This window comes from Phyllobates terribilis, unplaced genomic scaffold, assembly GCF_046119375.1.
Source record: "Phyllobates terribilis strain yellow unplaced genomic scaffold, ASM4611937v1 Scaffold_4__5_contigs__length_816908805, whole genome shotgun sequence".
NCBI classification, from domain to species: Eukaryota; Metazoa; Chordata; class Amphibia; order Anura; family Dendrobatidae; genus Phyllobates; species Phyllobates terribilis.
In genome coordinates, this window is record NW_027362764.1 from 743,839,783 (window position 1) to 743,856,479 (window position 16,697).

General features: G+C 41.5%; 1 protein-coding gene across 1 annotated transcript in view; it reads left to right on the forward strand.

Annotated features, from left to right (window-relative positions):
- TNFRSF11B (TNF receptor superfamily member 11b) overlaps positions 1-15,239 on the forward strand; it is a 39,196-nt gene extending 23,957 nt beyond the window's left edge. The window contains exons 2-5 of the mRNA XM_073679828.1: positions 799-1,156; positions 7,292-7,477; positions 9,935-10,150; positions 11,232-15,239. Of these exons, the coding sequence (XP_073535929.1) occupies positions 799-1,156; positions 7,292-7,477; positions 9,935-10,150; positions 11,232-11,608 (1,137 nt within the window). The 3' untranslated portion in view covers positions 11,609-15,239. The remainder of the gene's footprint in view (positions 1-798; positions 1,157-7,291; positions 7,478-9,934; positions 10,151-11,231) is intronic.
- The last annotated feature ends 1,458 nt before the right edge of the window (positions 15,240-16,697 follow it).

A 16,697-nucleotide genomic window follows, 5' to 3' on the forward strand; every position in this document is an offset into this window, starting at 1 on the left:
TATTGTCTGTACAAGTCCCTTCAGAAATGTAAAGTTGCTGCGGAATATGTTGGTGCTATAGAAATAAAAATTATTATTATTATTACTATAGTTTTGCTAGAAAGGAGCACCAATGTGCAGAATAAGATACGCCAATGTTTACCAAAATTTTGCCAAAAAAACATAGTTTGACAGTAAGTCAACCAAGAGGAGGTATAAGCAAATAATCGAATGGAGTTAGAAATTAGGCCATTTTGGATCCAACTTTATTTTTTTCAAAAATCTGAAACAATGGATACTGGAAGCCTGTGCTAGCATTTCTTCTGCGGTGTTGCTATCAGTGTGTCAAGAGTGGGAGAAGAGGGTTGCATTGACAATCCAACACAATGGGCAGCACTTTGAACACATTTTATAGGTGGTCATAAACTTGTAAATAACTCATGAAAGAATAAAGTTACGATAAAACCAAGCACATCATTGTTTTACTTATGAAATTCTCAATAAGTTTGATGTGTCACATGACCCTCTTCCCATTGAAAAAAATAAAGTTGGATCTAAAATGGCCAACTTCAAAATGGCCGCTATGGTCACCACCCATCTGTAAACGTTTTCCCCCTCCCATATACTAATGTGCCACAAACAGAAAGTTGATATCACCAACCATTCCCATTTAATGTAGGTGTATCCATATAAATGGCCCACCCTGTAGAATTCCATAGACTGGTTCACCGGTCAAAGCTAATTATTTCTGACTATAAAATACGTGTTACACAGGCATACAAATGCATTAATTTTATAATTTATGTTCTTATGTTTTAGGTGTTCCATATCAGTATCACAGTAGGGAATTCTCCAAAATACACCCATTATGACCCTTACACACATCTTGAGTTGCAATGTGACCAGTGCCCACCGGGAACTTGTGTTAGACACGACTGCACGGCCGAGAAGAGGACGGAGTGTGCACCTTGTCCTTTCAAATATTTTACCAACGAATGGAACTCCTTCAAGGACTGTCAGTACTGCAGTACCGTCTGTAAGGAGCTGCAGATTGCCACACAAGAGTGTAGTAGCACCGGGAACAGGATATGTGAGTGCATTGATGGCTATTTTTTGGATATAGAGTTCTGCTCACCTCACAAGGAGTGTCCACCTGGTTACGGAGTGGTTCAGCAAGGTGCGTATTCATTTGTTTTAATCATTATTTGGTCAAAAGGCAACTCCAGTTAAGTTTGAGAATTCTCCTTTTAAACAGGGGGGACATTTTTAATGGGTTAAATGATAAAAGAAGCAATGCTCCCCTAGCAGATCTCCTGACATTTTTTTTCCTGATGTTGCCTGGTCTATTGACGATCTTTATGTCCCGCTACAGTGATGATGTCCCTTCTCATGTGACTGATGCAACCAATCACTGGCTGCAGTGGTGATCAGCTATATAAAAAAGGAAAATTTTTAATTTAGCATCAAGGGATATATTAAAAGTTTCAAATTTATTCAAGAAAATCCATTAAAAAGTGCATGCGATAGAAAAGGGAATCCAAAACATCCTGAAACCTTATGCGTTTTGGAATATAACAAGTCCTTACACATAAGACTATGAGTTGGGACTCATTATAGTCTGAAATGCGTAGGATCTCAGGATGTTTTGGATTCCCCTTTTTAACTCATGCACTTTTTAATGGATTTTCTTGAATAAATTTGGAACTTTTAATGTATCCCTTGGTTCTGGATTGCAATTTTTCCATTTTTCTATTGCCTTACTTGAGGATATTGACCTCAAAGAATCCAAGCACCAGCAATCCATATTTGACCAGCATTTCTTCGCAATAGTGAGCTCATGTCCATTGGTGACCAGTCATCGGAAGAAGGACGTATAGATCCCGGAGGGTGGACCAGAAAACACCAATACATAAACTGTGGGGATCGGTGAGCTGAATATTGCTTCTTTTATTACTTTTAACTCATTCTTAGCATTTTGAAAAATGTTACCCACCAGACAAACCGTTTACTGGCAAGTTCCCAGGTAGTTTCAATGCGGGAATGCTCAAATAAAGAACTCCTTTTATTTTAGAGTAATAAATGAAGATTAAATGTGAAATAATGGTAAAATAAAAATTCAGCGTGTGCCGAGCCTGTGGAATGCCATCTTCACCAATGCCACGGTGGGATACCATAGCTTGGCACAAACCACTGAGATGTGAAGCTAACAGGGTGGTTGCTTAAAAGTGGTTACATATTTTATCAGCCAAACCAGAAACAAAATGCTCCGTATTTATACAGACGCAGAACTCAACATTTAACAGTGTCCCCTTTGGTGCAATGAAATGTGTTTTCTGTTTGCCGTGTAGTTTGGGGGTTTGGGCTGAATATAATTATACACTGTGAACCTGGATATAATAGAGGGAAATATTTCAGCACTTACAGAACATTGCAGAACATTTACCAGGTAAACAGATGAGTGCTGAGACTATATTATAACATGCAAGTAACACACGTGGTCAAAATTGTTGGTACCCCTCGTTTAATGAAAGAAAAACACACAATGGTCACAGAAATAACTTGAATCTGACAAAAGTAATAATAAATTTAAAATCTATGAAAATGAACAAATAAAAGTCAGACATTGCTTTTCTGCTTCCACAGAATGTTTAAAAATAATGAAACTCATAAAATCGGCCTGGACTGAAATGATGGTTTTCTTCTTAACTTAATATTTTATTGAACAACCTTTTGAGGCAGTCACTGCAATCACACGATTCCTGTAACTGTCAATGAGACTTCTGCTCCTCTCGACAGGTATTTTGGCCCACTCCTCATGAGCAAACTGCTCCAGTTGTCTCGTGTTTGAAGGTTGCCTGTTACCAGACGGCATGTTTCAGCTCTTTCTAAAGATGCTCAATAGGATTTAGGTCAGGGCTCATAGAAGGCCACTTCAGAATAGTCCTATGTTTTCCTCTTAGCCATTTTTGGGTGGTTTTAGCTGTGTGTTTTGGGTCATTATCCTGTTGCAAGACCCATGACCTGCAACTGAGACCAAGCTTTCTGACACTGGGCAGCACATTTCTCTCTAGAATCCCTTGATAGTCTTGAGATTTCATTGTATCCTGCACAGATTCAAGACACCCTGTGCCAGATGCAGCAAAGCAGCCCCAGAACATAACAGCCTCCTCCATGTTTCACAGTAGGGACAGTGTTCTTTTCTTGATATGCTTCATTTTTCCGTCTGTGAACATAGAGCTGATGTGGCTTGCCAAAACTTCCATTTTTGTCTCATCTGTCCATAGGACATTCTCCCAGAAGCTTTGTGGCTTGTCAACATGTAGTTTGGTAAATTCCAGTCTGGCTTTTGTTATGATTTTTTTTCAACAATGGTGTTCTCCTTGGTCGTCTCCCATGAAGTCCATTTTGGATCAAACAACAACGGATGGTGCGATCTGACACTGATGTTCCTTGAGCCTGAAGTTCACCTTTAATCTCTTTAGAAGTTATCCTGGGCTCTTTTCTTACCATTCGTATCATCCGGCTCTTTGATTTGTCATCAATTTTCCTCCTGCGGCCACGTCCAGGGAGGTTGGCTACAGTCCCATGGATCTTAAATTTCTGAATAATATGTGCAACTGTAGTCACAGGAACATCAATCTGCTTGGAGATGGTCTTATAACCTTTACCTTTAACATGCTTGTCTATAATCTTCTTTCTAATCTCCTGAGACAACTCTTTCCTTTGCTTCCTCTGGTCCATGTTGAGTGTGGTACACACAATGTCACCAAACAGCACAGTGAGTATCTGTAGCCCTATATACAGGCCACTGACTGATTACAGGATTGTAGACACCTGTGATGCTAATTAGTGGACACAACTTGATTTAACATGTCCCTTTTTTCACATTATTTTCAGGGGTACCATCATTTCTGTCCAGGCCTATTTTATGAGTTTATTTATTTTTTTAAATTCTGTGGAAGCAGAAAAGCAATGTCTGACTTTCACTTGTTCATTTTCATATATTTTAAATTTATTATTACTTTTGTCAGATTCAAGTTATTTCTGTGACCATTGTGGGTTTTTCTTTCATTAAACGAGGGATACGAACAATTTTGACCACGTGTATATAAACTAGACCAATAGATCTACTGTTAAAGGGGTTGCCTCATCATGAAAAGGCAATGACTGACCATGAACATCAAGATGAGACAAACAGTCACAAACCAGAACAAGACAATAGAAAGCACAGGAACTTAGCCAGAACTTGGCCACAAGGCAGGTTGGAAGATGTAAGCATGGAACAGAGCATGGCCACAGGACTAGAACATGGATACAGGTTGGACAATGGCCACTTGACCTGCAGAAACATGGTAAAGGACTGCATTATGGTCACAAAGCAGACTAGAGTATGTAGACAGGATCTTGGTCACAAGGCATACCAGAGTTTGGACACAGATCTTGAGGATGGTCAGAGGACTGATATGTAGTCACAGAGTAAACTGGATTGCGGAGAGAAGACTGGAGCATGGTTAGAGGACTGGAGCATGGTCATAGGGTAGACTGGAGTATGGAGACAGGACTACAGCATGGTCAGAGGACTGGAGCATGGTCACAGAGTCAACTAGAGCAGAGGTCCCCAACCGCCGGTCCGCGGACCAGGACCGGGCCGTTGGGGTTTTTCAGCCGGTCCGCGGCACCGCCACAGACAATCACTAAACATTGACAGTGTGCTCTGGTCTGCGGTGGCTCAGAGCACACTGTGTGGGGTGGATGCTGCCCGCTGTTCTAGACTCCCGCAGGGTAGACCTGTAGAGGACCTGTGATGACATCAAGGTACATAACTGTGATGTCACCACAGGTCCTGAAGCAGGATGAACTGTAAATGCAGCTGAACAGCAGCTGTCAGGACAGCTGCAGGGCGTGATGGGGCCTCAGTGATGCGGCTCCTGGCACAGCACATTATGTGGGGCTCCTGGCATAGCTCCTGGCGGGGACCTGGTCTACACTATATGATAAGTATGCACTAAACTCCAAATCCCTCCATTACCCCGCCCCCATATGACCAAAGCCCCGCCCACCCCACCCCCTCCTTGCTGGGCCATGGAAAAATGATCTTGCTTCAAGCCGGTCCCTGGTGCAAAAAAGGTTGGGGACCACTGAACTAGAGCATGGGGGCAGGACTGGAGCATAGTCAGAGGACTAGAACATGGTCACAGGGTAGACTAGAGCATGGAGACAGTACTACAGCATGGTCAGAGGACTGGAATATGGTCACAAAGTCGACTAGAGCATGGAGACAGGACAGGAGCATGGTCAGAGGATTGGAACATGGTCACAGGGCAGACTATGGCATTGAGATAGAAGGTAGCATGGTCAGAAGACTGGAACATAGCCACAGGGTAGATTAGAGCATGGAGACAGGATTGGAGCATGGTCAGACAACTGGAGCATGCTCACATGATAGACTAGAGCATGAAGACATGACTGGAACATGGTTACAGGGTAGGCTAGAAATTGAAGACAGAAGATAGCATGGTCAGAAGATTTGAACATGGTCAAAGGGTAGATTAGAGCATGGACACAGGAAGGAGCATGGTCATAGGATTGGAAAATGGTCATACGGTAGACTAGAGTATGGAGGCAGAATTGATATATGGACACACACTTAGGTCCATATATATTTGGACAGAGACAACATTTTTCTAATTTTGGTTCTAGACATTACCACAATGAATTTTAAACAAAACAATTCAGATGCAGTTGAAGTTCAGACTTTCAGCTTTCATTTGAGGGTATCCACATTAAAATTGGATGACGGGTTTAGGAGTTTCAGCTCCTTAACATGTGCCACCCTGTTTTTAAAGGGACCAAAAGTAATTGGACGGATTAAATAATTGTAAATAAAATGTTCATTTCTAGTACTTGGTTGAAAACCCTTTGTTGGCAATGACTGCCTGAAGTTTTGAACTCATGGACATCACCAGACACTGTGTTTCCTCCTTTTTGATGCTCTGCCAGGCCTTCACTGCGGTGGTTTTCAGTTGCTGTTTGTTTGTGGGCCTTTCTGTCTAAAGTTTAGTCTTTAACAAGTGAAATGCATGCTCAACTGGGATGAGATCAGGTGACTGACTTGGCCATTCAAGAATATTCCACTTCTTTGCTTTAATAAACTCCTGGGTTGCTTTGGCTTTATGTTTTGGGTCATTGTCCATCTGTAGTATGAAACGACGACCAATCAGTTTGGCTGCATTTGGCTGGATCTGAGCACACAGTATGGCTCTGAATACATCAGATTTCATTCAGCTGCTTCTGTCCTGTGTCACATCATCAATAAACACTAGTGACCCAGTGCCACTGGCAGTCATGCATGCCCAAGCCATCACATTGCCTCCGCCGTGTTTTACAGATGATGTGGTATGCTTTGGATCATGAGCTGTACCACGCCTTCGCCATACTTTTCTCTTTCCATCATTCTGGTAGAGGTTGATCTTGGTTTCATTTGTCCAAAGAATGTTCTTCCAGAACTGTGCAGGCTTTTTTAGATGTTTTTTAGCAAAGTCCAGTCTAGGCTTTTTCTTCTTGATGCTTATGAGTGGCTTGCACCATGCAGTGAACCCTCTGTATTTACTTTCATGCAGTCTTCTCTTTATGGTAGATTTGGGTATTGATACGCCTACCTCCTGGAGAGTGTTGTTCACTTGGTTGGCTGTTGTGAAGGGGTTTCTCTTCACCATGGAGATTATTCTGCGATCATCCACCACTGTTGTCTTCCGTGGGCGCCCAGGTCTTTTTGCATTGATGAGTTCACCAGTGCTTTCTTTCTTTCTCAGAATGTACCAAACTGTAGATTTTGCCACTCATAATATTGTAGCAATTTCTCGGATGGGTTAAGGATGGCTTGTTTCACCTGCATGGAGAGCTCCTTTGACCGCATGTTTACTTCACAGCAAAACCTTCCAAATGCAAGCACCACACCTCAAATCAACTCCAGGCCTTTTATCTGCTTAATTGAGAATGACATAACAAAGGGATTGCCCACACCTGTCCATGAAATAGCCTTGGAGTCAATAGTCCAATTACTTTTGGTCCCTTTAAAAACAGGGTGGCACATGTTAAGGAGCTGAAACTCCTAAACCCTTCATCCAATGTTAATGTGGATACCCTCAAATGAAAGCTGAAAGTCTGAACTTCAACTGCATCTGAATTGTTTTGTTTAAAATTCATTGTGGTAATGTCTAGAACCAAAATTAGAAAAATGCTGTCTCTGTCCAAATATATATGGACCTAACTGTAATTGTTGTTTCTAATTCCAACATTTCTCTGTTTTCAGGGACTCCTGACAGTGACACCATTTGTTTTCAATGTCCAAAGGGGATGTTTTCAAACGTAACTTCATCCACAGCTCCATGTCAGACACGAACAAACTGCAGAAAGCTGGGCCGCAAAGTGCTGCACAAAGGAAGCTCCACACATGACACCGTGTGTAAAGAAGAATCGGCCTTTTCATGTGAAATAGGTAAAATAGAACTAAATTCCTGCACTGATGTATATTTGTGTCTCTACAGTCTAGTATTATAGTAGTTATATTCTTGTACATAGGAGGCAGTGTTATAGTAGTTATATTCTTGTACATAGGCGGCAGTATTATAGTAGTTATAGTCTTGTACATAGGGAGCAGTATTATAGTAGTTATATTCTTGTACATAGGGGCAGTATTATAGTAGTTATATTCTTATACATAGGGGACAGTATTATAGTAGTTATATTCTTGTATATAGGGAGCAGTATTATAGTAGTTATATTCTTGTACATAGGGGCAGTGTTATAGTAGTTATATTCTTGTACATAGGGGCAGTATTATAGTAGTTATATTCTAGTACATAGGGGGCAGTTCTATAGTAGTTATATTCTTGTACATAGGAGCAGTATTATAGTAGTTATATTCTTGTATCTAGCGGGCAGTATTATAGTAGTTATATTCTTGTACATAGGAGCAGTATTATAGTAGTTATATTCTTGTACATAGAGGCAATATTATAGCAGATATAATCTTGTACATAGGGGGCAGTATTATAGTAGTTATATTCTTGTACATAGGGAGCAGTATTATAGTAGTTATATTCTTGTACATAGAGGCATTATTATAATAATTATATTCTTTTACATAGGGGCAGTATTATAGTAGTTATATTCTTGTACATAGAGGCAATATTATAGCAGATATAATCTTGTACATAGGGGGCAGTATTATAGTAGTTATATTCTTGTACATAGGGAGCAGTATTATAGTAGTTATATTCTTGTACATAGAGGCATTATTATAATAATTATATTCTTTTACATAGGGGCAGTATTATAGTAGTTATATTCTTGTACATAGGGGCAGTATTATAGCAGTTATATTCTTGTACATTGGAGCAGTATTATAGTAATTATATTCTTTTACATAGGGGGCAGCATTATAGTAGTTATATTCTTGTAAATATGGGGCAGTATTATAGTAGTTATATTCTTGTACATAGAGGCAATATTATAGCAGATATAATCTTGTACATAGGGGACAGTATTATAGTAATTATATTCTTGTACATAGGGAGCAGTATTATAGTAGTTATATTATATTACATAGGGGGCAGTGTTATAGTAGTTATATTCTTGTACATAGGGGCACTATTATATTAGTTATATTCTTGTACATAGGAGCAGTATTATAGTAGTTATATTCTTGTACATAGGGGGCAGTATTATAGTAGTTATATTCTTGTGCATAGGGGGCAGTATTATAGTAGTTATGTTTTTGTACATAGGAGCAGTATTATAGTAGTTGTATTCTTGTACATAGGGAGCAGTATTATAGTAGTTATATTCTTATACATAAGAGGCAGTATTATAGTAGTTATATTCTTGTACATAGGAGCAGTATTATAGTAGTAATATTCTTATACATGAGAGGCAGTATTATAGTAGTTATATTCTTGTACATAGGGGGCAGTATTATAGTAGTTATATCCTTGTACATAGGAGCAGTATTATAGTAGTTATATTCTTGTACATAGGGGGCAGTATTATAGTAGTTATATTCTTGTACATAGGAGCAGTATTATAGTAATTATATTCTTTTACATAGGGAGCAGTATTATAGTAGCTATATTCTTTTACATAGGGTCAGTATTATAGTAGTTATATTCATGTATATAGGGGGCAGTATTATAGTAGTTATATTCTTGTACATAGGAGCAGTATTATAATAGTTATATTTTTGTACATAGAGGCAGAATTATAGTAGTTATATTCTTGTACATATCGGGCAGTATTATAGCAGATATAACCTTGTACATAGAGGGCAGTATTATAGTAGTTATATTCTTGTACAAGGTTTTATCTGCTATAATACTGCCTCTGTGTACATAGAGGGCAGTATTATAGTAGTTATATTCTTGTACATAGGGGCAGTTTTATAGTAGTTATATTCTTGTACATAGGGGGCAGTATTATAGTAGTTATATTCTTGCACATAGGGGGCAGTATTATAGTAGTTATATTCTCGTACATGGGGCAGTATTATAGTAGTTATATTATTGTACATATGGGGCAGTATTATAGTAGTTATATTCTTGTACATAGGGGGCAGTATTTTAGTAGTTATATTCTTGTACATAGGAGCAGTATTATAGTAGTTATATTCTCGTACATGGGGCAGTATTTTGGTAGTTATATTCTCGTACATAGGGAGCAGTATTATAGTAATTATATTATTGTACATAGGAGGCAGAATTATAATAGATATAATCTTGTACATAATTTTGGCATTGTGGTTATACTCTTGTACATAGCTTAGTATATAAGACTAATATTCAAGCTCAGAGGCAGAATTGGTGTTGGTATAATCTATTTCATTGTAGGCAATATTAAAGTAGATATTCATGTTTATTTATTATTTGGAATAACTCTTTTCTTGCAATGCTCTCTCTAGATGTCACACTTTGTGAAGAAGCCTTATTTCGGTTTCCAGCACCACCAGAGAACTGGATAATGACTCTCATTCAGAGATTTTCTAGCTCAGCGATGATATCGCAGCAAATAAATAAAATACAGGAAACTCATAACCCAAAGGAACAGCCTTTCTACTTGTATAAATTATATAAGAGTCACAGCCAAGCAGATGACTCCTTCAGCAATCTCATCAAAGGTAATACTATTAATGATTAAAAAAGCAAAAACATTTTTAAAAACGTCAAATATCTCACAGACTCTGAACATCATCATCACAAAAAATATGTATATGATTGTCCATGTCAACCACTATTATCCGGTCTCCCTTTTTTATATGCTTTAAATTACATAAGGCCTTGTTCACATGTATACCGTGCTCTACGCTGAGCATTTTCTTTGGTGTTTCCATCCCAATCCCCTAAAAAAACAGATTCAGACAGAACCCTCAATTGAGCCATTTGGTGGAATTGGTTATACGTTAAAAGGATAAGAAAGCGTAAAATAGGACGTTATCCAGACAAGAAGCGTTTTGCAATGAGGAAACTGCTCATCTGATTGGGCCATGAGAAACCATAACTCTTAAAAGGGCTCAATGGGGAACAGGTCCAGCTACTGTTGCTCCGCTGGTCGGCGGATGGAGAAGTCAGTTGTACTTTGAGAATTAACCTCAATACCTGCTCTACAATTTCGAGCTTACTTTGGACATCCTTATTTAGCGAGACGCCATCAGAGCGGGACATCTGCTTCTCCATTTCTTGCAGTTTGGTCTTATTGGGAAGACGTAGTCACTTTGGAGTCCGTTTTGGCCTCCACTTTGGCAGGGTTCCTCTATTTTAGGCAGACATAAAAATGTGGTATTTGTATTTTTAGACATGGATGGAGGCCAAAATGATTTCTTCTGCCCCATTATACTGAATGGGATTCATTGGCTTTCCTTCGGACAATCTCCAGAATTCCCATAGACGATAAACATCTGGGAGGTCCACGTTCTACTTCGTAGTCATTTTCTACAACATCACTGTATATAGTAGAGCAGTTACATGCAATCGTGTAGCTGCGGGAATAAATTGCTCCCTATAGAGAAGGCAGAGATGGTTCATTACCATCTCTGTCTTCTCGATTGCTGTATACACACCACTGAACGAGCGGTGTGTACACAGTAATGGTAAGCGCTAACGGATAATCGAGATCTGGTGTCATCAGCTTGTATATACATGGACCATACAATATCATCACTCAGATACATAAAACTTATTTTCTTCTTCCTTTTCTTCCAGATTTAAAAGAGTGTGAAAAGGGAGTATTTAATCTTCTAGGTTCCCTAAATCTGACAAGCAAAAACATAATGACCTTAATGCGGAGTTTACCCGGAAAACGCGTAAAGCAAGAAGACATTGAAAAAACCTTAAAGACATGTGAACGACCAAAACATCTAATAAAACTTTTGAGTTTATGGAGGAATAAAAACAAAGGGAACACAATTGAGGGTCTCAAAGAGCTAAAAATGGCCCAACTTCCCAGAGTGTTACGCAAGAGGATGAAGAAACTGGGACAATTTCTGACTGGAGATTCCATGTACAGTCTGTATCAGAAAATGATTCTGGAGATTAATGGGAACCAAACACAAGCTGTAAAGCTGGAGACATTGCTATGAGTGGTGAAGAAGTGACTTTGTGTCTTCTGACCGTCTCATCCCGTCTTGTACAACACCTCAGACTGGAGTCCTATTCTGGTACCTGCTGTATAAGCTTTATTTATGGAAATATTTTTATAATATCTGTTTTTTTGTAAGGAACTATTGATGGATACATGGGCGGTATAGAAGGAGACCAACCCTTCATGCCATGTTCTTTCTTTATCATCTGGTCTATAGGAGTCTTTATGTGTATTTAATATGTCTCTATGTTGTAGTTATCAAGATGCTGTAAATGGTAGAAAAATTCTATTTATGCTAACTTAATCCTAAAATTTTCTGTTTTTTATATGTTTTTTTAGAGAGATGTGTAATATATTTTCTAGTTTAAAAAATATATATTTTTAACTTGTTATAAACAAATACCTGGTGTAAATGCCGCAGTTCTCCTGAATCCGGCGATGTTTTTCTTTTGCCCCTGCTGCTCTCCGTTCCTGAGATATGGCCTCTTCTTCCCTGTTTGTAAATCTAGTCTTGTTAGTCAAGTGTGGGTTTGGTCTTCAAGAAGACGCACACAAAGAAGAGTTCAGAACCACACCCACTTGGCTAAAAAGACTAGATTTATATAGAAGTAAAAGGGTTCCAAATGTCAAGAATGGGAAAAGGGGTCCAAATGCCAGGAATTATTGACATAAAAAAAATGGAGCAAGTTCAGAGAAGAGCTACCAGGATGGTGAGTTGACTGCAAACTATGTCCTACGAGGAACAGTTAAAGGATCTGAGAATTTTTAGCTTGCAAAAAAGAAGCCTAAGAGGAGACTTAATAGCTGTTTACAAATATCTGAAGAGATGACACAGTGTAGAGGGATCATCCTTATTCTCATTTGGAAACATGAGAAGCAATGAAATGAAACTGAAAGGGAGAAGATACAGATTAGATATTAGAAGACACTTTTTGACAGTGATGGTGATCAATGAGTGGAACAGGCTGCCACGAGAGGTGGTGAGTTCTCCTTCAATGGAAGTCTTCAACAGAGGCTGGACAGACATCTGTCTGAGATGGTTTAGTGACTCCTGCATTAAGCAGGGGGTTGGACATGATGACCCAGGAGGACCCCTCCAACTCTAACATTCTATGATTCTAGGAGTAAGAATAAAAGAAAAACAACTTTAGATTTAGGAGAAAAGCGACATTTTCACCAAGTAAAAAAAATAGATGTTTTCAATAAGTGACAGGTCCCCTTTAACAATAATTGATGGCTAATTCCACTGTAGTAACTGCATGCACAAAATTTCCTTAATATTATATCTCTGTATCTGGAGGAGCAACGGTCTATTGACTTCAATCTTCCAATCCAAAATGACTGGTGGTGGTGGAGACAGATGGGAGGAGAAGAATGAGATTTCATAGTTAACAAATTTTTCGGGAGATGTTCAAATCCCCCTCATGAGAATCACCTACACCCGTCCCACTAATATTCCGGCCTCTCTTGTGGCCCGTGCATCCAAGGAAATCCGAGACAGTTGTCAGCTACAACATTATTGACATGGAAAGAATTGAGCTCTCACCATCTAATTTACTTTCTACAATAATTAATATATAGAGGATCGGCCATGAAATCTAGCACCCGGTTTCTCTTATGAGGTTTGTATAGGATGACGCCGGCCACCATTTTTCTAGATTCTTTTGAGGACCAGAAAAGGGTTAGATTTAAAAAAATACTTTGAACTCGCCTTTTCTCACCTGATCTTAGCTGCCACCACATCCTCCGGCTCTCCAGTCCTCCACACCGGTCTTCTTTTCTTCTGTTTCTCGATTCTGGCGTGACGTCAATCTGAGACCTGTGATCGGCCTCATTCAGTCAAGTGAAGGAGGGCAAAACTTGCATTAATGCTAATGCTGGTTGCTCACCCACATGAGGTCACTCTGAGGCCTGTGAGGCCTTATGTGGTCACATAGGGGTGCAATGCATATCATGATGTGTGCTGCCCCCAAATAACCACGTGAGGCCAATCACAAACCTCAAATTCAACTTATCCTCAACGACGGAAGAAAAGAAGACGGATGAAGAGGACTGGAGCTGTGGCAGCAGCAGAGGTGGCAGAACGTGAGGAAAGTCTTTTTACCCCTTCCCTTTTCTCACGGCAACTGGGGCAGTTACGATTTGGAAAGGATCAAATCTTCTGGCCAAATTTGAGCAAATCTGCCCAAATTTTGGGCGAATCACTTAGTTCTACTGCTAATTTGAGGAGCATGTGACCACACCGTCAATCTCCTCCAACTGGAAACCAGTTTTCCCATGTGAAGTGTTGGATTGGAGGAGGTTGATGGATGGGTCTGGTCACACGTTCCTCCATCAGTGGTCACTGAGAACAGGAGAGCTGTGCTGTCTGTGAGGAAGGAGGAGGAGAAACTGAAATATTTATACATTAGTAAGGGTCACAATCATGCCCCTAACACATTTAATAAAAGAAAGATAGTGAACAACTCCTTTAAAGGGCTCAGAGAGAGTCACTTTTTTAATAAGCTACTTCTGTTCTTACTCTCAGTACTTAAGCTAACAGTACAACTGTTTGTACCTCAGCATTTCTTCTATCAGGCTATGTGCATGCCCATCGGTCAGGGCCGGCTCCAGGTTTTTCTGGGCCCCGGGCGAAAGAGTCTCAGTGGGCCCTTTTAACACATACACGATTCATGATGCACAGATACGGCGGAGAAATAAATATATAAATATATATATATATATATATTTATTTATTACACATGGCCCAGCCTGCCCCCTCATCCTTCACATACGCAGACATATGCGCGCGCACACACGGTACGCAGACATATGCACACGCACACACGGTACGCAGACATATGCACGCACACACGGTACGCAGACATGTGCGCGCACACACAGTACGCAGACATGCGCGCGCACACACGGTACGCAGACATATGCACGCACACACACGGTACGCAGACATATGCGTGCGCACACACGGTACGCAGACATATGCGCGCGCGCACATGGTACGCAGACATATGCACGCACACACGGTACGCAGACATATGCGTGCGCACACACGGTACGCAGACATATGCGCGCGCACACACGGTACGCAGACATATGCGCGCGCACACACGGTACGCAGACATATGCGTGCGCACACACGGTACGCAGACATATGCGCGCGCACACACGGTACGCAGACATATGCGCGCGCACACACGGTATGCAGACATATGCGCGCGCACACACACGGTACGCAGACATATGCACGCACACACGGTACGCAGACATATGCACGCACACACGGTACGCAGACATATGCGCACGCACACACGGTACGCAGACATATGCGCGCGCACACACGGTACGCAGACATATGTACACATACAGACATACACATAGATAAAACAGACAAATATATATACACAGTCATATACACTGACATTCACATACATGCACTCACACAGACCCATTACTAATAGTTTTAATATGGGGATTGGGGAAGCCTCACTCACCTGTCCCCGGTCCAGTGTCCTGTCCAGCAGCTCCTCGGGTATGGGGCAGTGCAGGGCCCCCGGCGTGTCACAGACTTCATGGCCCTGGAACATCAGAGGGGCCCACTTGCGGTCGGGTCCGGGCCCCTCCCGCCCATCTGTGCAGGACCTCCGCTCCGACGGTGTTTGATTGCCGGCACTCCCCCAGACATGGCCGCGCGCTGTGCGGCTGTGTCTGCTAGTAATGACGCGGCAGGAGCAACACACAAGCACAATTAAAGGTGCAGTGCCGTCGACCCTGCCGTGTCATTACTAGCAGACACAGCCGGACAGCGCACGGCCATGTCTGGGGGAAGTGCCGGCAATCAAGCAGCGCCTGCGTCCCTGAACAGGTGCCGAGGAAGCGGCCAGGGCCCCGACAGTGAGTGGGCGGGTGGGTGTGTGGGCCCGGCCCCGACAGTGAGTGGGCGGGTGGGTGTGTGGGCCCGGCCCCGACAGTGTGTGGGCCCGGCCCCGACATTGAGTGGGCGGGTGGGTGTGTGGGCCCGGCCCCGACAGTGTGTGGGCCCGGCCCCGACAGTGAGTGGGCGGGTGGGTGTGTGGGCCCGGCCCCGACAGTGTGTGGACCCGGGCCCCGACAGTGAGTGGGCGGGTGGGTGGGTGTGTGGGCCCGGGCCCCGACAGTGAGTGGGCGGGTGGGTGGTTGTGTGGGCCTGGGCCCCGACAGTGAGTGGGCGGCTGGGCCCCTCTGATTTTCCAGGGCCCCGGCACTTGCCCGGGTACGCCGGGTGCTGACGCCGGCCCTGCCATCGGTTATCTCTGTAGTCATCCATACTAAACCCCAGAGATCAGCCGTCATGTCCATTAGTGTTCACTGTCCATATAAAGCATAGACGAGTAGGATCTGCTAGATCAGGAGCTGATTTCTTGTGGCCGACAGAGGAGATCCAAACTGAGGGACACCTCTGTGATATCCATATAGCCCTATAGCAAGTAGCCACATGTCATATTCTGGCTCCTGAGAGCAAACAGAAATCCAGCAGAATTTTGAATGCAGCTCTTGACATGATTAGATAAGACACAATGTAACTCAATGTAATATGATAATACACCTTTTCACAATTACGATTTCTTTTATTATTGAACAATTCCAGAGCTCTCGGTCAATCCAAAAGGTTAATAAATCTGAAAATTGAATATTTCAAACAGTAAAAGTGCGTTTTTGTCTTTCTTAGGAGAATATCTATGTGTGCAGAATTATTGGGCAGCTATTGGTGTGCAGAATTATTATGCAACTAAATCAAAAATGTAAATTTCCAATCTCAATTGTTTTTGTTCATCTGTTACGATGAGAATAATCACCAAATAGCTCAAAATGTACAACAATACATCTCTGACATTTCAAAAATATATCAGTGACCAATACAGTAATATAGTAATATGGCCGCCCTTCTTCTCAATAACAACTATAAGCTCCATCCATGAAGTCTGCCAGTTTCTTAATCTGTTGACGATCGTCTTTTTGGGCAGCACCAACCACAACCCCAGACACTGATCTGAGAGGTGACTGTTCTCCTTCATCCAAATCTCCTGTTTAAGAAGGTCCACAAGTTCTCC